General features: G+C 32.2%; 1 protein-coding gene across 1 annotated transcript in view; it reads left to right on the top strand.

The window, feature by feature from the left end:
* LOC143063520 (uncharacterized) overlaps positions 1–25,463 on the top strand; it is an 84,942-nt gene extending 59,479 nt beyond the window's left edge. Inside the window, exons 2-7 of the mRNA XM_076235718.1 lie at positions 13,552–13,933; positions 14,999–15,061; positions 15,466–16,149; positions 19,958–20,135; positions 20,882–20,976; positions 23,927–25,463. Of these exons, the coding sequence (XP_076091833.1) occupies positions 13,606–13,933; positions 14,999–15,061; positions 15,466–16,149; positions 19,958–20,135; positions 20,882–20,976; positions 23,927–25,233 (2,655 nt within the window). The 5' untranslated portion in view covers positions 13,552–13,605 and the 3' untranslated portion in view covers positions 25,234–25,463. The remainder of the gene's footprint in view (positions 1–13,551; positions 13,934–14,998; positions 15,062–15,465; positions 16,150–19,957; positions 20,136–20,881; positions 20,977–23,926) is intronic.
* The last annotated feature ends 627 nt before the right edge of the window (positions 25,464–26,090 follow it).

Below are 26,090 nucleotides of genomic sequence, written 5' to 3'. Positions count from 1 at the left end.
TGACTTTCTGTCCTACATTCAGATTGAAAAGGGGTTTGGTTGACCCCGTCTCCCTCTTTCTGAGACTACTATCTCAGTGATGAACTTAATGTTTTATGTATTGTGCTTGTCATATGTATGTTGGATAAAAGCTCTAGAGCTTATGTTGTATTGTATGTATTTATAACCAACTTTAAAAAAATCTTTTTTGTTAGCCCGTAACAACTAACAAGTAAGATTTAGGTTTCTTCTTTTTGTAATACAAACAATTATTACAACTTGAAAGGATTTTTTTTTTACTATGACGGCGTCCAAGAAAAATGTTGAAATAGCTAAGGTTAGACACTAACTTTATATTGGACCCTAGTAGCTTTATATGTGCTTGTGGTTGCAAATGTAAATGCATGGATGCCTGCTACACTAGAATACATAACAAGGAAGCTTTGCTTTGCTCTTCATGGAGTACGAACTCGTCTTCATAATTAAAAACCTTCCGCCAAGCAAGCGTAAGGGTCTTTGACAGTAACCAACACTCATCTCTCGAGGCGTACCTAGTATGTCTTTTTAGGTATATATATATATATATATATATATGTATAAACATTTATTCGTCATTGTGCGAAGTGCTCCTTTGAAGGAGGGATTTTCTAAACCAGAACAGAACAGAATAGCCATGCAAGACTTCATTATCATTTGGACTAATATTATGGCACATTTTGTCTTACCACAGGGATTTACAAGTGTCAATTTATCTGGTTTTCTATCCTCTGACCTCATTTTCATGGTTCAGTGGTTATTGTTAAGTTTTTGTGTTTTGGTCGGGTTTTCTAATATTGTATGCAACATGTCAAGTATATTTGTTGTATGAAAATTTTTATGGATGTTCATGTTAGACTGGCATGTTTTATTCAGTCTTGACCTCATTTTTATGGTTCATTGCTTAATGTTACTTTTTTGTTTTTTTGGCCAGTTTCTCTATTTTCTTATTTTCAAATTAGCAAAAGGTCAACTAGGTGCATATGTCTGACTGAGAAGTTTCATCTTACTTTATTTTCATAGTACATAGGACAATATAAAAAAAGAAGATGGGGTATGATTGGACAACTCCCCATGAGAGACCAAATGAAACAGAAATTAACAACTCAAGGTCACCCTACAGCCTTAACAATGAACAAATATGAAAAAGAAGATGTGGTATGATTGCCAATGAGACAACTGTCCACAAGAGACCAAAATGACTCAGACATTAACAACTAAATGTCACCGTACGGCCTTCAACAATGAGCAATGCCCATACCGCATAGTCAGCTATAAAAGGCCATTCAAACGAGAAAACTAATGGCCTTATTTATATAAATAAATGAACGAAAAACAAATATGTAACACATAAGCAAACAACAACCACTGAATTACAGGCTCCTGACTTGGGACAGGCACATACATAAATAATGTGGCGGGGTTAAACATGTTAGCGGGTTCCCAACCCTCCCCCTAACCTGTGACAGTGGTATAACAGTACAACATAAGAATAAACTATAAAAATCAGTTGAAAAAGGCTTAACTCATCAGATGGACAAAAATACAAGTGGACGTGGCCAGGTACTTATACATCCCTACACAAAAAGACACAATGAACAGATCTGAGAGTACTCCCAGTTATACTGCATAGTCAGCTATAAAAGGTCCAGAAATGACAATGAAAACAATTCAAACCAGAAAACTAACAACCCAATTTATGTATAAAAAATGGAAAAACAGTTAAATGTTACACATAAACAATGGACAATCACTGAATTATAGGCTCCTGACTTGAAACAGGCACATATATTATGAATGTGGCAGGGTATAAGGAACTATGAAATGTTTAGTTTTTATACCACCGCAAAATTTGAAAAATTTTTCGTCGTATATTGCTATCACGTTGGCGTCCGCGTCGTCGTCGTCGTCGTCGTCCGGCGTCCGAATACTTTTAGTTTTCGCACTCTAACTTTAGTAAAAGTGAATGGAAATCTATGAAATTTTAACACAAGGTTTATGACCACAAAAGGAAGGTTGGTATTGATTTTGGGAGTTTTGGTCCCAACATTTTAGGAATTAGGGGCCAAAAAGGGCCCAAATAAGCATTTTCTTGGTTTTCGCACTATAACTTTAGTTTAAGTGAATAGAAATCTATGAAATTTTGACACAAGGTTTATGACCACAAAAGGAAGGTTGGGATTGATTTTGGGGGTTTTGGTTCCAACTGTTTAGGAATTAAGGGCCAAAAAAGGGCCCAAATAAGCATTATTCTTGGTTTTCGCACAATAACTTTAGTATAAGTAAATAGAAATCAATGAAATTTTAGCACAAGGTTTATGACCACAAAAGGAAGGTTGGGATTGATTTTTGGAGTTGAGGTCACAACAGTTTATGAATTAGGGGCCAAAAAGGGGCCCTATTAAGCATTATTTTTGGTTTTTGCACCATAACTTTAGTATAAGTAAATAGAAATCTATGAAATTTAAACACAAGGTTTATGACCATAAAAGGTTTGATTTTGGGAGTTTTGGTCCTAACAGTTTAGGAATAAGGGGCCCAAAGGGTCCAAAATTGAACTTTGTGTGATTTCATCAAAAATTGAATAATTGGGGTTCTTTGATATGCCGAATCTAACTATGTATGTAGATTCTTAATTTTTGGTCCCGTTTTCAAATTGGTCTACATTAAGGTCCAAAGGGTCCAAAATTAAACTTAGTTTGATTTTAACAAAAATTGAATCCTTGGGGTTCTTTGATATGCTGAATTTAAAAATGTACTTAGATTTTTAATTATTGGCCTAGTTTTCAAGTTGGTCCAAATGGGGGTCCAAAATTAAACTTTGTTTGATTTCTTCAAAAATTGAATAAATGGGTTCTTTGATATGCCAAATCTAACTGTGTATGTAGATTCTTAATTTTTGGTCCAGTTTTCAAATTGGTCTACATTAAGGTCCAAAGGGTCCAAATTAAACTAAGTTTGATTTTAACAAAAATTAAATTCTTGGGCTTATTTGATATGCTTTATCTAAATATGTACTTTGATTTTTGATTATGGGCCCAGTTTTCAAGTTGGTCCAAATCAGGATTCCATATCAAGTATTGTGCAATAGCAAGAAATTTTCAATTGCACAGTATTGCACAATAGCAAGAAATATCTAATTGCACAATATTGTGCAATAGCAATTAATTTTCAATTGGAGTTATCTTTCTTTGTATAGAATAGTAGTTGATAATATATGTTGGAAATTTGCCAGACATGACTATGATGTCATTTTCTATTTTTATTTGCCAATAACTTTATGTAAATAACTTCATTGGAAATTTGCCAATATAAAATGTTGCTGATGAAGCTTTTTTTCCTTATCTTATCTAAAATGTTTTAGATAATGTATGTTGGAAATTTGCCAGACATGACTATGATGTCATTTTCTATTTTTATTTGCCAATAACTTTATGTAAATAACTTCATTGGAAATTTGCCAATATAAAATGTTGCTGATGAAGTTTTTTTTATTGTTTTATACAATAAACAATGTATATTCACTTTTACTACCAACCAATCTTTACCATTCAGTGATAACAAGCACTTTATTTTACATTTTAATATTTTATGATGTATTTAAAAGAGTAGTTATTGTTGCAAACTCCATTAGAAATTTGAATTGATATCAGTTTTGGAAAAAGGGAAACGGGGATGTGAAAAAGGGGGGGGGGGGTTAAATTTTTCTCATTTCAGATTTCATTAATAAAAAGAAAATTTCTTCAAACATTTTTTTGAGAGGATTAATATTCAACAGCATAGTGAATTGCTCAAAGGCAAAAAAAAACTTTTAAGTTCATTAGACCACATTCATTCTGTGTCAGAAACCTACATTGTATGCTGTGTCAACTATTTAATTTTAGATTTAAATAAGAAGAAATCTTTAATTGATTTGTAAAATCTTGACATTTGTTTTGTGTAAAATAAACCATGTAATGTCAAAAATTTGATCACAATCCAAATTCAGAGCTGTATCACGCTTGAATGTTTTGTCCATATTTGCCCCAACTGTTCAGGGTTCGACCTCTGCGGTCGTATAAAGCTGCGCCCTGCGGAGCACCTGGTTGTGGTTTGGTTTATTTTCCGGATACTGTAAGCAATAAGGCCACTTTATTTAGTGAACGGAATGATTGTAAGATGCACATGTCTGTCTGTCATATTTTATATGACCGTGACCTCATTTTCATTGGTCAATGAAACACTGCATTGTTTATCATAATTATGCTTAAAGTTACAGGTAGATTATATTTGTAGGATATGTAACAATTGTAAGGTGTGCATGTCTCTCTGGCAGATTCATAAAACCATGACCGCATTTTATGGTTCTTTGGTCAATGCTAAGTTTTCTTGGTTTTGTCATTTTATCAGATATTATAAGCATAGGTCTACTTGTTGTACGGAATGAATGCAAGGTGTCATATAAAAAAAGATGTCTGTTTGCCAAGGTTAATTTTACTAAGACCTCATTTTCATAAAACAATGATAATATTAAACAGCAAGAATGAGGATCAAGTCCAAGTTATATACAAATGAGGCAAAATTTTCAGTTGCCTACTTTTTATGTATTAGTAGTTTTTTTTGGTCATTAAATGATATTGTTTACCCTTTTATGTGTAGGGCAAGAATATTGAAGATAAAGGGAAACTATAAACAGAAGAAATTATCAACAAACATAGATTTACAAAGGTCAACAAAGCCTAAATGGTAAGTCCACTGTTAAAAAAAGTTTTAGCCCTTGAGTAATGATTAAATATTTATTAAAATAAGATGTGGTACGATAAATGAGAAAACTATCCATCAGAGTTCAATTAAGTGGATGTAACCATTGTAATTACTTATAAGGGGCCAGTGATGACCTGTTAGTAATGAAAAAACTCATACCCTGTACATGATATTGTAATCTATAGAAGACAACGCTAACAAAATTTGAAACAAAACATCAATTCAAACTTCAAATATACCAGACTAATTTATAAAAAAAACAAAATATTATGAAAAACAAAAATGACGGATATGAAACAACATCAACCACTGAACTATGTACAAGCTCCTGATATTGGACAGGCATATTATGGCTGGGTTGATATAAAAATAAGAAGCAGTCTGATTTCAAATAAGACTTTTCTCCAATAGAGATCAAATGACATTTAAGGAGGCTCGAGGATATAAAAATTTCAGAAAAATATTAAATTTTTTTTTTTTCATAACTAATTTTATTTATAACTTTATTAGTTTTTACTTTATCATATGGTACAGAAATCATTATAAAAATCAATTCGTTTTGGCCCCAGACAACTTTTAAAATGTATATATCATTGAAAAAGCTCCAAATTATCTCCCTTTGGTGCAGAAATACCATTTTTTGGCATGAGAATTGTAATATCTTTTCCAGCTCATCAGTGAGCTATATTTTTTATTATCATTTTCAACTAACTTTACTTAAACTAAACTATTGTAAAATATAAGCGATTTCTGTAATTAAGTTCTTTTTTCATTTCAAAATTACCTCTATTTCTCCTATTAGTTCAACAGAAAAAAAAGTACCTTTACAAAAATGTATATATGCTTCTTTCAAAGGCGGATTGTGAGTGTGAATGAATAGTGTCTCCATTTTTTTAATTTAATTTTTCTATTTTTCTATAAAGTATAAGATAAAGTTCATTTATTATAGAAAATTATAGCGTAACCCTATATTAAGAAAAAAAATTGATTGAAACCTGCGAGCCCCCTTAATTTAAAAAAATAGTTCACTGTACAGTACAGCCTTTGACAATGAGCAAACGCTATACTGGACAGTGGTTTTAATAACCATGATAACAGCACAACATTTGAACAAATTGTAAAAATTTGTTGCAATGGGCTTATGTTCTTATGTTGTACTGTTATACCACTGTCCCATGTTGGGGGGTGGGTTGGGATCCCGCTAACATTAATAAGGCTGTTAGTTTTCTCGTTTGAATTGTTTTACATTGTCTTATCGGGGCCTTTTATAGCTGACTATGCGGTATGGGCTTTGCTCCTTGTTGAAGGCGATACGGTGACGTTTAGTTGTTAATGTCTGTGTCATTTTGGTCTTTTGTGGATAGTTGTCTCATTGGCAATCATACCACATCTTCTTTTTTATATTAATTCAAAAGACTGCAACAAGGAACCAAACAATAACCAGTAATATGTAAATCATAGACGCAAAGCACTGAAATAAGAGTACTAACAATAGATATTTAAATGAAAGTTTATTAAAATGTTCATAAACATGATAAAATAGCCATTTTATTGCTATATTTCTCTTCACTGATAATTTTTGAGTTTTGTGTATTTGTAGGTCAGACATCTCGGTTTTCATGGTCATCATTCAACAGATCAATACTGAACAGAAAACTTGGAAGATGATATTTTTCTCAATAGTGCAACTTTTTTTATTAATTTGAAATGGAACGTTTTTTTCCTACATTAAATAGAAAAAGGAAATTTCAACATAATGACTATAAACAAAAAGGAGTCATACCATCACAATCATAGATGCTTAAGAACTTGATCATGTAAATGCAACAATGTAATTATCAATTGAAAGAAGGAACGAATGAAAAAAATATTAGTATGTTGTTGTCCAAATAAACCTGTTTTGTCTTCTCATTTGAATCGCTCTATCCAATAAAGATGTACTGAAGAAGATCTTTGAAGAACAGATTGAAAAATGTTTTGTCTAAGAGTTGCTGGAATATTCTAGTGGATGAAATAATTTATTGACTTGACTCTTATATAGTGGACTGAATAATTGTACATAGCAAGCAGCGAAAAAGAAAACTAAAACTTTAACACAAAAAGTGTTTAAATTATAAATTTGCAAATATAAGCATAATATTATGTACACCACAAAGGTATATAATTCAAATTGTTTGCATATTCATGTATTGCAATGAAACTATAACAAAGAAAACCTTACTTCATGAAAAGAGTAAACTATTCAGTCAGAATATGAAATATTTTTTTCGGTTCTATTTTTCATTATAAAATAAACAAGACAAAGATTTCAAAACAATATTTTTTTATTTATTTAAACATGTCATCATTTTGTTTCAGTGAAAGAACTTTACTCTTTGACCTTAAATTTTATTAAACATTCCAAAATCAGAATTATAATCTTTATTGTCATATTAACAAATAAAAAACATGTTTGTGACAAAATGAAAAAAAAAAATATTTATATATAAAAAATATAAAAAAACTTGTATACAATTATAACTTTTTACTTCCAAACAGCATTCATTGCAACATACACATACTGTATATTTATATCTATATATTTATAATTTGAATCCCATAGGATTTTATTTTGTCCCATGGGATATTAAAAATCCCATGGGATAATAATAATCCCATGGGATTTTTTTTGTCCCATGGGACAACAAATATCCCATGGGACTACAATTATCCCATGGGACCAAAAAAAATCCCATGGGATTTAACCAAAATCCCATGGGATAATGGTAAATCCCATGGGATTTTGCCCTGTCCCATGGGATATTGAAAATCCCATGTTTTTATAAATCAAATAGCAAAATAAATATAATAGTAACAGTAGAAAACAAATGAAATTATTGAATCCCATGTAATTCCGCTCATTTTGGTTATATACATGACACTGTAGCTCTTATTTGAGGCGGCGGCGGATTTGCAAATGAGTGTTTTGCAAATTTAAAGTGTCCAGTGTTCAAACATGTTCATATTATTCAAAGATGGGGATGTCATGGGAGGCGGTACGTAAAAATTGATTTTGGGAGGCAACACGCTATGGAGTGCCATAATGACTTCCTTTCTTACCCGTTTTATAGGCGACATTTTATTTTTTTGAAAAACATTACGACACCTTCATCTTGAAAAAAAAAAGGTTCTGGTTATTGCTGCAACTGTACACATTCAAAGTTTGTATCTACTTCAAATATCTTTCTGTTTTACTCTAAATATGTCTTGTTATTTTATAAATTAGGGCATTCTATCACACCTTAATACAAATAACCCCAATACAAAGTTAATTTATATTTGATGAAATTAAAAGAATATAATACACAAGAATTCATTATGTTGAATTTTATATATATATATATATATAAATGTTGTGTAATATCAGGTTGTAAAAAATAAACATGACAATATGCATACCATCACATGAAAATTCCTTACGGATGTCCACTCAATGTGATTTGAGAATGATGAAGTAATTTTTGTTTAACTGACATGCGAAAATGACGAACAGACTAAGTCTTATAACTACATGTTTCATCTGTAGGCGATATTGTAAATCATAATCCCTATTGATTTGTTTTCAATATAAATTAACATAACTAATAACACATGGGATGTCATTTTAAGACTGTTTCAAAATAACAACCTCTTTAAAGGACTGTCATTGGTCGAAGGTATATGTTTAAAGGAACAATAAAAAAGCAGAAAAAAATAAGGGTCTATGTGCTTGTTTTCGAAATAAAAACCATAAAGATTGATTGATTGATTGTTGGTTTCTTAACGTCGAGTGGCGAATCATGCATGTTCAGGACGAGAACAAGTTAACAATAAATGCAATAGGTAGGTCTTGTAATAGAGGCCATCCGTGTTGATGGTGGGGGAAATTTGGACTGCCACTAGAAAATGAGGGTATATGTGATAGGGACAGGAATTTTGCCTTGCAACAGGCCACCTACGGACCCTTCAAAGAGTTGTTGCAAGGGTTCTGAACGTGCAAAAAGCGTGGCACTCTCTTTACACGAGGTATCGGATTTAACGTCCCCATTCTGATAGGACGTGTTTGCAAACTTGATACATCCCGCACAGCCAAACGGATGCCCCACTTTAGCAAGCGTTTTACTGCCGGTCGGAATAAGACAAAGTGACCATATTTCTACTCCCATGTCACCCTGAGGGCGGGGTGGTGCGGGGCATTAGAAAATTGGCAGGAAATGATTTTTCCCAGTTTTTTATTACATTTGATATTGACGCCTTTTTCTTTCAATATGCATACTAGCAAGAATTTCATTTTTCCAACATAGATTTTTAAAGCCTTTAAACTATATGTAATAAAATATCTGATAAAAATCCAACACAGGACTGGACCGAACATTCTTACAGAGGCAGCAGTTGCCAGAATTGACTCAGTCTCTCAGATTCATTACATACTAAAATATTTACCAGATTCAAAAGAGTGTACGGTTAGAACAGAGTTCTCGAAAAGTGGTGGTCCTAAGATTTTGACCAACGAAATTGGCAAAGGACTGGCACAATTTCAGCATTTTGCAATAGAAATGGTATTGAAAACCAGCATATTTCCCTCATGGACCACCGGAAGAAAAAATGATTTCTAGAACTCTGTTATAACAAAGTATCAGTATTTGTTAACCTGAATAATCCAGTAGTTATATCCGCCGGATACCTTTTAACGGCTATGCATAGTTTAAGGATTTTGCATTTTGAGCGTATTTTAAGCCTGAACGTAATCTACATTACCGCTGCAATGACCTCTGAAGACTACTGATGACCATGCATAAATATAAATATTATTCAATAGAAAAGAAATCCTTGATTTCGTGTCGAAGTTTTATAAATAATCAAATCAACATTTTAAATATATCAGAAGACAAAATGGTTGCGGTTGCTCCTTTGTTTTACTGTTTAACTTTGACATCCTTTCCTTTTTAATAACTGACCATGCTTAGCACATACACAACCCTCAACCAACTTACGGTCAAATTTAAGATTGTATGCAAACGGACCAAAACATATAATAACAGAGATTTGTTATGGCGTATCTTAACAAACCAAACTATAAACTGCGTATAGTGAAATGTTATTTCAATGCAAGTTTCGGGGTTTTTTAATGTTTAAAAACAAACATTGGGCTGTTATCTGCTCTTTGGTTGGGTTGTCTATTTGACACATTCCCTGTTTCCATTCTCAATTTTGTTTAATTTGTGTTTATAAATCGTATATAATGCCCCTTTAAAGAATGCAGGATTATTGACAAATATTATGTAATGTGTAGATAAAATCAGACTTCCTTGATTGTATGATATCGATTTTTTGTTCATCGAAAAATCTTAGTTCATCTTTGTTAACTAGGGTTTTGTTTAAATACAGTTTTGTGTGTTATAATTATACTTTATAGCATGCAGCTTTTGGAATGCGGAAGGTTTTAAAGGAATGCTTGTTTATTCATAGAATTGCTTTATTCTATTCTAATACATGACACAGAAGTATAATCTTATATATAAATATATAGACTTGCTATAATTCCTTTTCGTTTAGATCTTTCTTCCTAATTTATATTTCTACTGAAAACTGCAAGTATACTGATTGTCCTTCCTCTGCAGATATCAGTAGAATGATATGAAAATATCTTTTTTTACAGCAGTAAAATTGGTGAAGGGTAAAATTGAAGAAAAAGAAATTATACAAATAGTAGGAAGGGACATATAGCAAGTCTGATATATATGCATGTAGACTTGTGTTCAAACTCTTGCTCATTTTTATTAGACAAAAAGTAGATTTTTTGCAGAAGTCAGAAGCGGCCTCGGGTTAGATCTTGACGAAGCAGAATTTTAAATACTTTTTTTCTACTATAAACTCCTGGTACAGGTGTACACTATTTAACAACAATTTCCTTTCATACTATCGTGTTTACCTTGCACTTTCTGTAAAGGTTACAATCGTTATGTTATTTCCTTATGTACAGGAACAAAACGTCTATTTTATTCTCTCAATTCGCCAATCATCCATTCTTATTTTTGAAAAGTAACCGCAGGAGGAAAATAATTATGACTTTTTATTCAACTTTTCATTTAATTAATTCATCGATTTCTAACATATTATTATGTACATGCAGAGCATGCATACATCAATTAAAACCTGTATAATGATTTGACAAATCTCTGGCCTCACTTCAACAGATGGAATGAAAGGTCATATATGTACTAATAAGTTTAATGACAAAGCAAATATGGATAAGTCATACTATCAATGTTATGTTTGTCTATTATCACAACTGTAAAATAAAGAAATGATTGTTACGAAATGACCTATATCTTTGTTTTAAAAGTTAAATAAAAGGATAATATTTCATTGCAGTTTTCGGCAGAAACCAATGTTCCTGACAGGCATATGCTGTGCCAACTTTTACGCAATTACGCAATTACGCAATTAAATTAATAATTATGTCGTTAAAACCTAAGATTATTTTTCCCCATTTGTTCTCTCATTTACTAGGTATCTATATAAAGACATGTTTGTTTCGAAATAACTTTTAATTTTGTAGTCTATAAAGTTAAATGGCATTTCCTTATTAATGATAATTACGAAAGAGGAAAATAATGACTGATCATTTTTCCGGAGGATGCAAATAGATTTTTAAGATATAGACAAGCTTTACAGTAGTTAACCTTTGTTCAATTTTCATAAATCGAACAAGAAGAACGATCATTTGTATTTATAAATACTAGGTCAAGTATATAAAAAAACATATTTATATTGTGTGGTTTTGAAGGTTTTAACTTGGTTACAAAATGATGACAGTTATTGCTTATTTTAATCGAGTTTTAAACAAAGCCGATTTTCTTAAAATTAGGACCCAAAAGAATGTAGATGTACATTTCAAAGATATGTTATTCGTTCAAAATTTACGATAAATTATAACTCATGCAAGTTCTAGATTCTTTGCAATGTGCATAGTAGTTGTTATGCGTCGGGGGATGTGAGGGACTATACATGCATGTATAAATTTATTATCGGTTCATCAATTTATTGTCAAGTTTTCTAGAATGAGAGAAAAGAGATTTGGCGGAATCGAGCTATGGCGTCGGGTACTAGCTCCTAACATTACGAAAATGACTAAATATATATATTCAGTTCATCAATTTACTGCAAATTTTCTAGAATAAGAGTAAAGGGATCGAGCTCTGGCGTCGGGTTCTTGCTCCCACCAATTACGAAAATGACTAGAAAGATGGACAAGTGAATTCTACGGAAGCCGGTTAGTGTCAAGGTGAATTTTTATCATTGAAGTTCTAAATCGTTATAAAGACTAAACTGACTTGTTAAAACGACTTAACTTATCTAACTCGTTATAACCACTTAGCTAACTTGTTTTAACGACTTGGCTTACCCGTTTAAACTACTTAGCTAACTCGATATAATAACATAGCGTTTTAACAAGAAAACTAACTTTTTTAAACGAGTAAGCTATGTCCACCATGACACTAACAGGCTTCTGTAGAATTCTGACGAACTATATAATCTTTTAATTTAAAATTGCCATTGACACCTGTGTAGGTGTAAAACATTGATTGACTTGTAGTTTTCAATAATTTTTGGCAATATTTGACATCTTGACAGATAATAGTTTGTCTATTTTAAAGATAGATTGAACCAGGAAGACATTTATCTAAATACAAACATTCTTTATTAATAATAAGTTACATTCTCCTAACTGTACATACGCTATTTGTATATATCCAATCCATTACACAAGACAACGGAGATTTACCTTTACTTCTCAAGGACTTTCTTTGTTCTATAAAATTAATGCAAAAATATGCAACGATGAAATCAATAACAATAGTAAATAAAATAGATTGCACTTGTTTCTTTATCATGTTTATATATTTTCAAAATTGTCTAATGTGAGTTTACTCCATGTTTATTCATTTAAATACAGCGACATTTTACAAATCCTACTTTATTTGTTCATCTTTTCACTATAAGTATAATTACTGAGTATGCGCAGAGGTTGGGGGTTGGAGTGGCGTATTAAACCCCCATCTCGCATTGTTCTTTTTTTTCCCCTGTAATGTCGAAATCTATTTACAACCGATTTCGCATCGACCCAATTTCTGATATGTCGCGTTGACCTCCCCTGCGACATGTCAGAAATCAGGAGAGCAATGCGAGACAAGTCGATTGGAGTCGATTACTCTTAAAGGGGATTTATCCCGTGGAAATTTATTCGATGGAAACTTGTGTGCGAAGGGGATGGGGTGGGGGCACTCACAAAGTGAGTTGAATCCTGTCACTTGATTTCTATTCATGGCCCGTGGAAAGTTTATTACTGACAAAGTATGTTAAATTGGTAAATAGAGTTAGATACATGTAACATGTCAGGAATACAGTCACTTATCCTATTTTTTTGTCTTTTAAAGAATTTTAAGTAGACAAAACTGACATTACCGAAAGATTGATATTTGGTTTGTGTTCAGCGACAAGTATTTCATGAATATTTAGGACGAATACAATGTATATCTTTGCCGGACAAGGACCAAGTCTTAAATATTACAACTAGATAGTATAGTTGAATGTAGGAATACATTTTTGTCTGCAGCAAGCAACATACGAACCTCTGATAATGCTATGATAATCATGGTGAAATTGTTATATTTGGAGTAGATTGGTTAATAAAATCCTTAATTTTAAATATTGAATCTTTGAAATATTTTAATAGTTATTCTAATAAAATAGATGTTATTTCTTTTTCAGTGAGAGAAAAAAAGTTTATAATTTTTCAAGCTAAAAAATATATATTGTGACGTCATGGGCGAAGGAGTGCACCTTCCAGAAGAATATTATGACTTACCAATAAGAATACTTAGCCCTTCAACTAGACGTTTGATGTCAATTCATCTAGATCCACCAGCAGTTATACCGTCTTCAAATGGTGTTCTAGGTGACATGTCTGGTTTGGCAGAACTAGCTGGATTTGAGTTTTGTCATATTCGATATTTTGAAACTAAGTATAGCAGAACGTTTGCTTGTTTAGAGGAATGGGGACTGCGGCATTCGGGAACCCTCGGGAATCTACTCAAGAATTTGGTTATCATGGAACGATTTGACTGTCTCTCTGAAATAAAAGAATCTGTATGTAAGTACCAAATTAGGCATACTATGTATATAATTGGATCGTATTTATTACAGGGGCACTAGCTGTCAAATTCCTGTTTACCGATTTGACTCAAATTCTCATATTTGATTTATAACAAATTATAAAAAAAAATTGAAATAAACAATTTTCAGGGCATGCTCATTAGACTCGAGAAAGTGAAGCTTCGTTTCGTGTGTATTTTAGTCTAGACGCCTACTAATCACTAATCGGGAGGACCTTCGAAGACTTACGATGGTCACATAAGCGATATAATCACTGATATAGAAAAAAATAGATAGCGAACTCGTGAAATTGAATTTTTCTAGGTCTGTTAAATTTCATATTATAGATTTAAAATATTTGTTAATCATCGCTTTTACTTATATATTCAAAGAATGATTTTTCAATGATCATTCAATCAAATGCTTTACCTTTGTTTCACTTTCAATGTTGACATTCTTTTTCTTTAAAATACTGAACACGCACAACTCATGCTTTATCCATCTCTACATAAGGGGTCAAATTGAAGTTCACATGAATACGGTTTCAATGAGGTCGAATTATTCACTTGCAAAAATTGACAAAATTGAACAATACTGACTGCTAAAAGCGAGCAATAATTTCACTTTCATTAATTATTGAAAAAAAAAATCTTTAAAATTTTAGTTGTTTTACATATATATATCTTTTAACTAGTGCCCCTTTAAAAAGATATCAATATATATATATATATATATATATATATATATATATATAACATGGCTAATAATTACAATCTGTAGACAAAGTATGCAAACCTTTCATAAAAGTGTATAAACGTGATAACCTACCAATCTGGATATGTTGAAGATTTAAAACTCACCATCAAACTTTTCTATCACATATATGCATTGTAATTATTTTTGCTATTTAATGTCGCTTTATGTATATTTTTTTTAATAATTAATCATCTTGGTAAACATCAAATGGGATATTATTTAGTTTTTATTCACAGACCAATTAAATCAAGCAATATTAATGCTCATATATAAACTTGCATTTTAATTTTGTACCATTGCTTTGCAGTGAGAGATATTAAAAGTCACATCAAAAGGACAACACAAAATAGTGAGACGGTGCTTAATATTGGTGAGAACATAATTTTTTTTAATGATTTTTGAAAAAAAGATATAACCTTTTGACAGTATAGTGGTCTACACAAGGTGTATAGTTGTAAATCGATTGGTGCCTAGGGGTCTACACAATGTGTTAAGTTGTAAATCGATTGGTGCCTAGGGGTCTACACAATGTGTTAAGTTGTAAATCGATTGGTGTCTAGTGGTCTACACAATGTATTAAATTGTGAATCGATTTGTTTATAGTTGTCTACACAATGCGTAAAGCTGTAAATCGATTGGTGTCTAGGGGTCTACACGATGTTTTAAGTTGTAAATCGGTATATTTTATCATATAATAAAATGCTACAAAACAATTTACTATTGTAAACATAATAAAATAAGATAATTTTTTAACCAGTTATAATTGTTTTGTAGGTAATACTGATAATGAAAACAATTTTGATTCAATTACTGGATGTAAAACTGTAACATCGTTAAACACAACTCTCAAAATTGTTGGTGAAAACAACTTGTCAGATAATGGTTTGCCATTGTTAAACACAGAAAAAAAAGTTATTGGTGAAAACAACTTCTCCGATGACTGTTTACCATCGTTAAACACAGATAAAAATGTTTTTGGTGAAAACAACTTATCCGATAACTGTTCGATACAAGAAGATGAAGGTTATAGAACGTGCTCGTTGAACGATGAAGAACTTCAATCCTTAATAAATGGGAACGAAAACGAGGCAGTGAATCTTCAACCAAATGTTGAGAATACAATAAGTAGAGTTTGTAGCGAGAATACCATAAGTAGAGCTAGCAGCGAGAATACAATAAGTAGAGTTAGTAGCGAGAACACATCAAACATTACAGATCAGAACAGGAATGAGACAACTAAACTTGCAAAGATTACCAATACAGAAGATATAGAGATAACTATTCGAAGTGCAGTTGAAAATAAAAACTGCCCAATAGTTGAAAGTAACAAACTTAAAAAGTTAGATAAGGTCGAAGACACAACGAGGAGCATATGCGCAGATGATGGGGTTCGTTATCTATTACCACGGCCAGTCAGTCCAGTTTATGAAGATGATGGATTTCTAACTACGGACGATAGTAAGTTACATGTACATTCATAATTTATCATTTATCATTGTTTAACTAAATCTTTTCGTGGTTTCTGTATCATTTATCAGTGGCGGATTCAGAGGGGGGCGTAGAGGGCGTACGCCCCCCCCCCCCCCCCCCTTTGCTCGGACTTTTTTTTTTTTGTAAAATGATTTTATCAGACTAGACTTCGTGAACTTTGCCATTTCCCGTGTACTCTTTATTTTATTTTTATGCGACAATTCTTTATTTATAAAGATATTTTCGCTGGAATCTACTGATTATCAAAGTCATGTGTCTGTGATTCGCTATATGGTAGAGTTGACCAGTGCATCGAAAAAACCGTCGCTCAGTCAATTTTATATTCAAATTACAGTAACACATTGCTTTTGCTGAGGACGACATTCATGACACATTCAAAGCGACACTGGATTGAGCAAGAACGTATTGACTTCTGTTTCATTATTCCACCAAACAGAAAGTAATACTCTCTATATATAGACTATTACACTCTCATGACAAAAAAGTTCCGCCTCAATATTAAACACCTACGAAAACATGTTTAACCCCAAACGCCCCAGCCTATTTTAAAATAACATAGCTGAATAATGATGCTTAGTCAGTATAAGCTCTATATACATTTAAAGTCTAATGTACGAACAATTTGATGTGAGGAGACAGTCTTAGATATTGGAGAGAAAAAAAAAATGATTCTGATTTTTGCCTTTTTAAAAACAAAAATTCTGGTCGTATCTGGATTGAAAACAATAATCTTGTCCACATCTTTGCTATTAGAAACGAAAATTTCCAACAGAATTATTAAGCATTCAATGAACATGATGAATAAAAAACGGTTATATTTTATTTTGTGGCAGGAGTTTGCATGTCTGGCCGACATATCTGTTTCGCCGAACTGATAAATTGAATATTTTTTTCAAGACCAGACTGCAACCTGCCTGCTGGGTGTGGCCTATATGTCTCAACTTGTCGGCTGTCAATCATAACTTTGTTGTCATTTCAGACTCATTATGAGTATTAGCCTTTGGATGATTTGAAAACCCTCACTTCCCTTAATTTTGTTGGGTGAAATATATCAAACAAATATTTGGATAAAAATTGCTTGTTTAGTCTTTTTTAACTCGTGACTGTCGTAATTTAAATGTAATCATACAGCCCGGCGTATATCTTGTTTAGAACACGAAATTTGTGAGGTTATGATAAACTTATTACTTGCAACAAACCGGCGAGAATTTTCCATGTCTACTTCTTACTGATAAGTCCCATGCACATCAAATTTATCCGAACATAGCTTTGGATCCATACTACTAGTATCATTTAATGGTAGACAATAATAGGGAGAATACAGCATCGAAAATATCCAACCCTTACACTTTACAGCAACTACAAAATATACATGCCCCACACCAGGACCCGTTTAAAAAGTGCATATTACACTTTATATTTTATGTTTTTAGACCAAATAAGGTCCCAAAATTTTTAGCCTCGATCCGCTCGGCGAAAGTTTAAAACTTCGCCCCCCCCTTTTCAAAATCCTGGATCCGCCCCTGTTTATCATGGTTAAAATAATGCTTTTCGTGTTGTCTGTATCATTTATTATAATATTGTAAAACTGATGCTTTCTGTAGTATCAGTATAACGAATAATTCATCAGAATATGAACTTGTTTTTTTTATAATTCATAATATTTTATATGACTTAATGAGATAGATAGCAGCCAAACAACAAACACAGCCAAAAGACATTAGAAGGCAATAACATTAATTAATAATATTTTCATTTTGATAACATATCTTAAAAAGGATATAATATATGTTGGTAAAAAGGCATATACTTGTTCTGTCATTTTCAGTGTGACACATAAGTAGTTTTTCTCATATAAAGCAGACAATTGATACTTTGATATGTAACATGAACAGTTACAACTTAGAATTGTTATATGAACAGTTAAAACTTAGAAATGTTACATAAACAGTTGACACTTTGATATGTACAGTAACATGAATAGCAGACACTTTGATATGTCAAATGAACAGTTGACATTTTGATATGTTACATGAACAGTTGACATTTTGATATATGTCAAATGAACAGTTGACACTTTGATATGTTACATGAACAGTTGACACTTTGATATGTTACATCAACAGTTGACACCACTTTGATATGTTACATGAACAGTTGACATTTTGATATGTCACATGAACAGTTGACATTTTGATATGTCAAATGAACCGTTGACACTTTGATATGTAAAATCAACAGTTGACACTTTGATATGTTACATGAACAGTTGATACTCAATATTTATCATGACTAGAAGACACATTGATATTTATCATAAAGAGTTGACACTCTGATATGTAACATGAACAGTAGCCGACTAGCTGTTGACACTTTCATATCTAAAATAAACAGTTATTATTGACACTTTGTCATGAAACATGAACAATCAATTTTGACACTTTGTCATGTAACATGAACTGTAAGTTTTTATACTCTGTCATGTAATATAAACAGTGTTAACTTTTATAAGTTATCTGAGTAACTATTGACACCTCAAAGTCGGTTTAATATAGTAGTCACTTCATTTACATAGACAAAAAAGAAAATATCACTTTTTCAAGTACAGTGACTGTTGACACTTTATTATGCAACATAAATAGTTGACATTTTGATATGTTACATGAACAGTTGACACTTTGATATGTAACATGCACAGTTGACACTCTGATATGTAACAACAACAGTTGACACTTTGATATGTAACATGACACTTCAATGTGGATTAACATTGTAAACATTTTATTTAAATAGACATAGACACATTTGGTTATACGTCAATGAGACAGCAACATTAAGAATACAAACGCAAAGATATGCAGATTATCCCCCTCCCCCATTCTTCAAAAGTTGTAAATAGATTTTAATAGAGAATTTCAAAGATCGACTACATGTATCAACATCATCTTTTCATAATATAGTCATGAATAACAAAGTATTAAAATGGTGGTGTTCATTGACAACGAATAGAGTATTGATAAAAGTTGTAAAAAAGAAATTACAACAATTTGTATAAAAATGAGCTAACCTTTACAATAAGAAAATGACAAAAACAAATAAAAAGTTTGAAAAAACAAGGTATGTTTTATGAAGAAAAAAATGTACATCAAAGTATTTTGCGAGACTAAGAGAATTGTCAGAATTTATTAAGAAGATGTGATAGTTAAATTGAGAATGTAAATGATGAGTGTGTCAATGATGAAGAGACAACAATCCGACCAAAGAGCAAACATACAGCCGAAGGCCACCAATGGGTCTCAACACAGCGTGAAAATCCCGCACCCAGCTATGTGCTTCAGCTGGCCCCTTAACAAAAAAGTGTACCAGTTCAGTGATAAAAGACGTCATACTAAACTCCGCAATATATAAATGAACTTAAAAATCATACAAAACTAACAATCGCCAGAGGCTCCTGACTTAGGACAGGCCAAAAAAGCGGCGGGGTTAACCATTTTTTTTTTAAATCTCAAACCTCTCCGTATACATCTCACCAATATAGAAAAACAAAAGCACAGTAGTTTACCGATGTCCAGGTCTCATAAATCCATTTAGAAAAAAACATATCTAGGTAAAAATACAAACCTTATATAGGTAATGCATGAACTCTAAAAGGAGCGAGAGACTTGGGTATGTACAGCGACAGGACAAAATCTCCTACTTTACATGCTCCACCCTCTAGGTGAATAAAAGAAACAGCTAAATTAAGTAATCCATTTTTTATTTTTTTTGTTTTTAGGGGAAGGTTTCCTAAAAAAATATTCTGCTTGCATTTGTTGTGCTGATGAAAATATAAATCTCGCTAATGATATCATCGTGAAGTATAAAGACCAGAAAGCTGATTTCTTCTTGCCTCAGGAAGCATTGCTAAGTGGAAAATACGAATTTGAAACCTTGGCGGAAGTCATAGAAACAAGGTAAATTACCTATTTATTCCAAAACAGTGAAACATTTTTGATGATTTCCCCAAGCTCCTCTAGCACGAAGAAAAACAGATGTTACAAGCACCAGAATTAATATTGAGACATTAATCATAATTTAAATACACATTTGATATATATTGTATTTATTTTTCTATCTTTTCAACTTATCATGTGTATAGAGTTGGCTATTTCGAATTTTGATTTTGAGAGATGAAGTCATGCACTTTTGTAATGTATATCTTAATATTTGAGAACAATGCACATTTTTCCTTTGGTATGTCCATAAGAGAGATGAAGTCATGTACTTTTGTTATACATATTTAAAAATTTGAGAACAACACATTTTAATTTATTAGAATTTAGATATTGGAAAAATTGAATTCATCTTAATATGAAATAACAATTGTTCTGCATTTAAACAATGATCATGGGATATAGATTCCTTCTTCCTTCAAACCAAATATTTCCTTATTTCGTTTGGGGTTTCCCGAATAATATTTTCTGTTTAATTTCATTACAAAATAATTTTACATAGAAAGTAAAATGTCTAGATTTATGAATTTAATTTCATTTCTTTCCTATCAAATTGATAGATTCCATATTTTATAAAGCCTTCTCTTGTTTGCTTGTCAATGATTTATCATATTCGGACATAAACCTTTCAATTTTACATCACACAAGGTGACAATTTGCATTTAATTGTCAATTACTCTGTTAGTGATTCATAATATATTTAATAGGTGTGACAGCAGACTTATAGTTATTCTGTCTAAACATTACCTTACCAGTCCTGCTTGTGTGTTTGCAACACAGTTTGTCAAGACGCTCGACCCAGGTAAGCCTTTACAATTTAGAGAGTGATATAAACCTTACTTAAATGATGCCGATGGGATAAAGATAACATTCCAATAGAAAAACAAATAGCTTTATATAAGACGATACAAGAAAAATCAAAAGCTTTTATTTTGCATCATCGTTTGAATGTGGACGGCCAATGATGCATTGTCGCTTGTATGTCACCGATCATTGATGCATCATTGCTTGTATGCCACCGTGCATTAATGTATCATTGCTTTTATGTCGCCGAGCGATGTTGGAGTCTGTATGTATACACAATTGAACTTTTTTCACTGTTAGAATTGAAAGAAATTAAGTGAAGCACTTTAGTGTGTATTGGAGGTAACAGCTTACCTTTCCGGAATATCTTAGTCATACGGTCTTTGTATGGATTCGTGTTGTTAATCTAAAATTGTTCAAATGGTAGCTTTTGTGGACTATTTTTCTTTTTTTTTTTGGGGGGGGGGGGTTTCTGTTGTGTTATCTTCAATTGTTCCTACCGTAGGTTTTATTGACTATTATGAATTTGTATATTTCTTTCAAAGATAAGAAAGGATATAGGGCATTCAACCGTGTCACAAAATCAATGCATACATTTTATTTTCATCTCAGCATAGAAAAAAAACGAAATAAGCAAAGAAACATAGCTTTTATTGCTGTTCTTCAAAGAAAAATGGTAGGTGGAGGTCGCTCTATTAGAGCACCAGCTCCTAAAAATTTCAAAAACATTAAACTGCTTTCTTTCCTTTCAAAATTATGTCAGTTTATCATTTAAGATCAGAATGACACATCTTGTGTACTGCGCACACGGTGATTATGTTTGCTTAAACTTATTTCATTTGATGCCGATAAACCTTTTTTTATGAATTTGAAGACTTCGATTTTAACGGAGCGAAACATTGCAATATCATATACATTGAACATTGCAGTAAAGTTGTAAGATTTCAATCAATGCAAACATCAGAGCCTTATCTGTTGGTACCCTCTGGAATTGTAGACCAACCATTAACCATAGGGTACCAGCAATGAAAGGAAACATTGCGAATGTACGTTTAAAAGAAAGAAAAAAAAACACGAAACTGCATAAAAGATTTTATACCGGTTCTGTTTCGGGTTTGATAAGAAGTGCAGATTTAAAATGACAATACATATGTATTACATTAATTAGATGTTAAATAATATGTATCTAGTGTATGTAAAACATTCATGGTATTAACAAAAGTACATGCAGTATAATTAGTTTCATTTCCGGTTGTAAATGTCTAAAAGCAGACGATTTACAATGTGAAGACTATTGAACTATTTGTAAAATGTAATATTATGCGTTTCTGTGCCATGCCCTCAATATGTTAAAGATAATCATTTCATAATGAATAACTCTTGCACTTAAAATGGTTAATTTTCCTTGGAAAAAACGTTGTTCAACCAAGTTATACATATTCATTTTTGTCTGTTTTTACTTTAAGGTATTCTTTTATTTTCTTTTCTGTCAGAGAAAAATTTTAATGCAATAATACATTTTTTAAATCGATTGATTGAGTTTTAAAAATTTGCGTTAGTTTTGTTTTAGGAACGTAGAAGTTAATCACAAATGCTAAAGTTGATGACAATTATTGGCAAGAACCTTAGGATTTTTAGATCAACCATAGCTTGTCTGTCGTTCGGACATTAATCTGGATCACTGACAGTCAGACATAAGCTCTTTATCACAATGTGTATATATACAAACGAAGCTATCTGACCTTTTGTATGTCAACTTTCACTTGTACAGTTTCTGGGGCACATTTGAACTTACCAACTTAAAAAATAACTATGGGTTTTGCTTATTGGTAAAGTAAAGCTGTAAAGTAACCTGTTGCTGCATCAGTTTGATAATTGTCTCATTGGCAATCATACCATATTTCCTTACTTTATATTATTATCACATATACTAACCCAATCAGCATTGATTGATCAAGTTAGTATGTTTTATACTGATATACAAAATGTCTAAGGAAGGGCTACGTGTAAGGTAAATGCTTGATTTCGTGTAAATGTTTGTCAGGATTTGAATGTATTTTGGAATATAACAGTTGTGTATTTAATGTGTTTGAGCTTTGATTTTGCTATTTGAAAAAGGACTTTCCGTTTTGAATTTTCCTTGGAGCTCGGGTATTTTGGCAAATTTACTTTTTTTTAAAAGCATTCGCATATATCAAATGATTTAAAAAAAAAAACACACACACACACAAAAAAAACCCAGAAATACCTATATCGTGATATATTATCGTATACTATTTATCTCTCTTGAAACGCATAGTTTAAATACAGATCTACAAAATGTTCGGTCCTAAATTGCCTTCAATTCGTAGTTTTTAACCTTGAGGCAAACCAATATCCTTCTTTTATTCATATCTTTACATTTATATGCTAAAATCCGATCATTAAAAGCTGGGGTTATGGACATTAATTATAGGGCGCAATGACATTGAATTAAATTAGTTTTTTTTATCAAAAGGTTAACTTAATAAAAAAATATCAATTTAAAGGACAGTGTGTGCATTGTAGAGTAGAAGATTTTTCAGTGGTATTTCGGTTTTTTGTATTATTATTTAACATTTTTCTTAAAATAACTATTGTTATGCGTTATTATAAACATGTGCCAGTTAATTTGATTGTACATTAACATAACGATATATAGATATAGGAAGATGTGGTATGAGTGCCAATGAGGCAACTCTCCATCCAAGTCACAATTCATGAAAGTAAACCATTATAGTTCAAAGTACACCCTTCAACACATAAAGCCTATAAAGGACCATAACACATTACTAGTGTAATACCATTCGAACGGGGAAACCAACGGTATATTCTATGTTTAAAAAACGAGAAACACGTATGAACCACATCAACAAACTATAACTACTGGACATCAGATAGTCTATGTATATATGTTTGGTATTTTTCAGATGCTAAACGCAGAAAGATTATTCCTGTACTCTTAGATGAAGATGTATCTTATCCCCGTGTCTTACGTGGAATCAGCTCAATTAAAGCCCGGCGGCTAAAGTTTGGACATGCATTTTGGAATTTACTTAGTTCGTCGTTACGTCTTAAAAAAGTTATAAATGATGAAGAAAATGTAAACAATGACAACAATTACAACATGAACAGTTTCGACAAAACCGATCAATTTTGTTCACACAAACAGAGTGATGCAGATCAACCAATGGAAAAGTCGGAACGGAATAATGCTGTCCAGCAACAAATGGATCATTCAAATTCTACGGAAAAAATGTCGTGTGTTCTAACTTATGATTTTCCATCTGAGAAATCTGTAGCGAGTGCTGCTTGCTGCGATCTTCCAAGTGGTGCCTCAGGAATATGTCCAAGAGAACAATATGCGAGTCTCGCGACGGGAAAGAAAGACAAGAAAAATCCGGGACTTAAAACTCTTCGACGGATTATGAAAAGTTTAAACATCATTGACCGGAAGCCAAAATTACAATACACAAAACGTTCTCATTCAACAGGAGAGGCTATACCCCCACCATTACACGAACATGTAGAGCCGAGATCACATTCTACTATTGTTCCGCCTACTACCTATTGCTCTGATGAACTGGCTCATACATGTTCGTCACCTGTTTTTAACATCTGCCATACGGAATCAGAGCTAACACTTTCAAGTGATAGCGATACATTGTCGGGGCCAAATAGTACTAACAATTTGTCAAGCTGCGAGTACAGTGAAATTAAAAATAACTTTTCTAATGATTTGCAAAAATTAAATAAGAAGAGTAATACTAATTCTTCAAGTCAGTCTAGTGGTCAAAATATTCTAAGCCCCAACATAGAACTGCTATCACCTAAAGATTCATCAACAGAAACGAACAATCTTGATTCTACAGTAAGACAAATATCAAGTGATGATAATGTGATACCAGATACTGGATCTACGTCATATGATACCACGAGCATATTGTCCGGAATCACAAGTTCAGATAATAATAGTATTGTTTCGAATTCTAGAAAGGCATCGTTAGACAATTGCAGTTATGCATCGTCCTTTCGACAAATGAAATTTGGGAACGACAGTCGACAGACCTCCTTCGAAAGTAATAGGTCAACTTCGTTTGACGGGAATAGTATGACGTCAATCGAAGACAACATGGCTGCTGATAAACAAACAGGATTTTTATCATGTGAACAAATGGTCAATAGTGACAAAGGAACTAGAAGGAGATCCGGAGTCGTGTTTGAAATTATGCTGTAAATAGTTATGCGTTGCAAAACAGTGTATGGTTCTTTTGTTTCGAATTAAACAGAACGTGGAAAGATATAAAAATAGCTATGTATGACAAAAAGTTAATTAAATGGCATATATATTTATAAAACAAATTCGTTGCAGTCCAAATATGTGAACTTTTGTTTGTGTACGTTAAATTGTAAAATGCTTGTTTGTCACTTAAAGTTATTATAGTACAATTGTATGATAGAAATCTTTGAACAGCTTGGATATAAATTTATGCCAAAAAAAAACGACTGGAAATCTTAAAACACAGTGCAATAACCTACAACATTAAATAATCAGATTCGCTTTTAATAACACATCAAATAATACTCCACCGCGGTTGATTATACAGCAACGTGAGCCATCTTGGTAATGTCTGCAACAATTCAATCAATCTAATTAAAAACCGATCTCTCATCGCTCCTGTTTCTGATATGTCGCGTGGGAGATCTAACGAAACCCGCTTTGAGGTCACATGTGAGTGACCTCGTAGGTGTGTCTTTTTCGACCAATGAAATTGAGTCTTCCACGATCTTGGAAGTTTAACGTAAGGCAAAGGGATGTAACTCATTTTATTTACGACGAAATCGTCAGTCAAAATAATTCATAAACTTTTTTGATTGGCTTATTAATAGGTCGTCAACTCATTTGCATATCTTTATAAATTCATAACTTTTAGTTCACTCACATGTGACCTCAAAGCCGGTTTCGTTAGATCTCCGACGCGACATATCAGAAACAGGAGCGATGAGAGATCGGTTTTTAATTAGATTGCAATTCAATATACATGTACATTAAACCGACGAATTTGAATGCTAAAATAATCAATGACACTATTA

The sequence above is a fragment of the Mytilus galloprovincialis genome, chromosome 2 (assembly GCF_965363235.1).
Source record: "Mytilus galloprovincialis chromosome 2, xbMytGall1.hap1.1, whole genome shotgun sequence".
Taxonomy (NCBI): Eukaryota; Metazoa; Mollusca; class Bivalvia; order Mytilida; family Mytilidae; genus Mytilus; species Mytilus galloprovincialis.
This window is presented reverse-complemented; position numbering and strand designations above follow the sequence as displayed.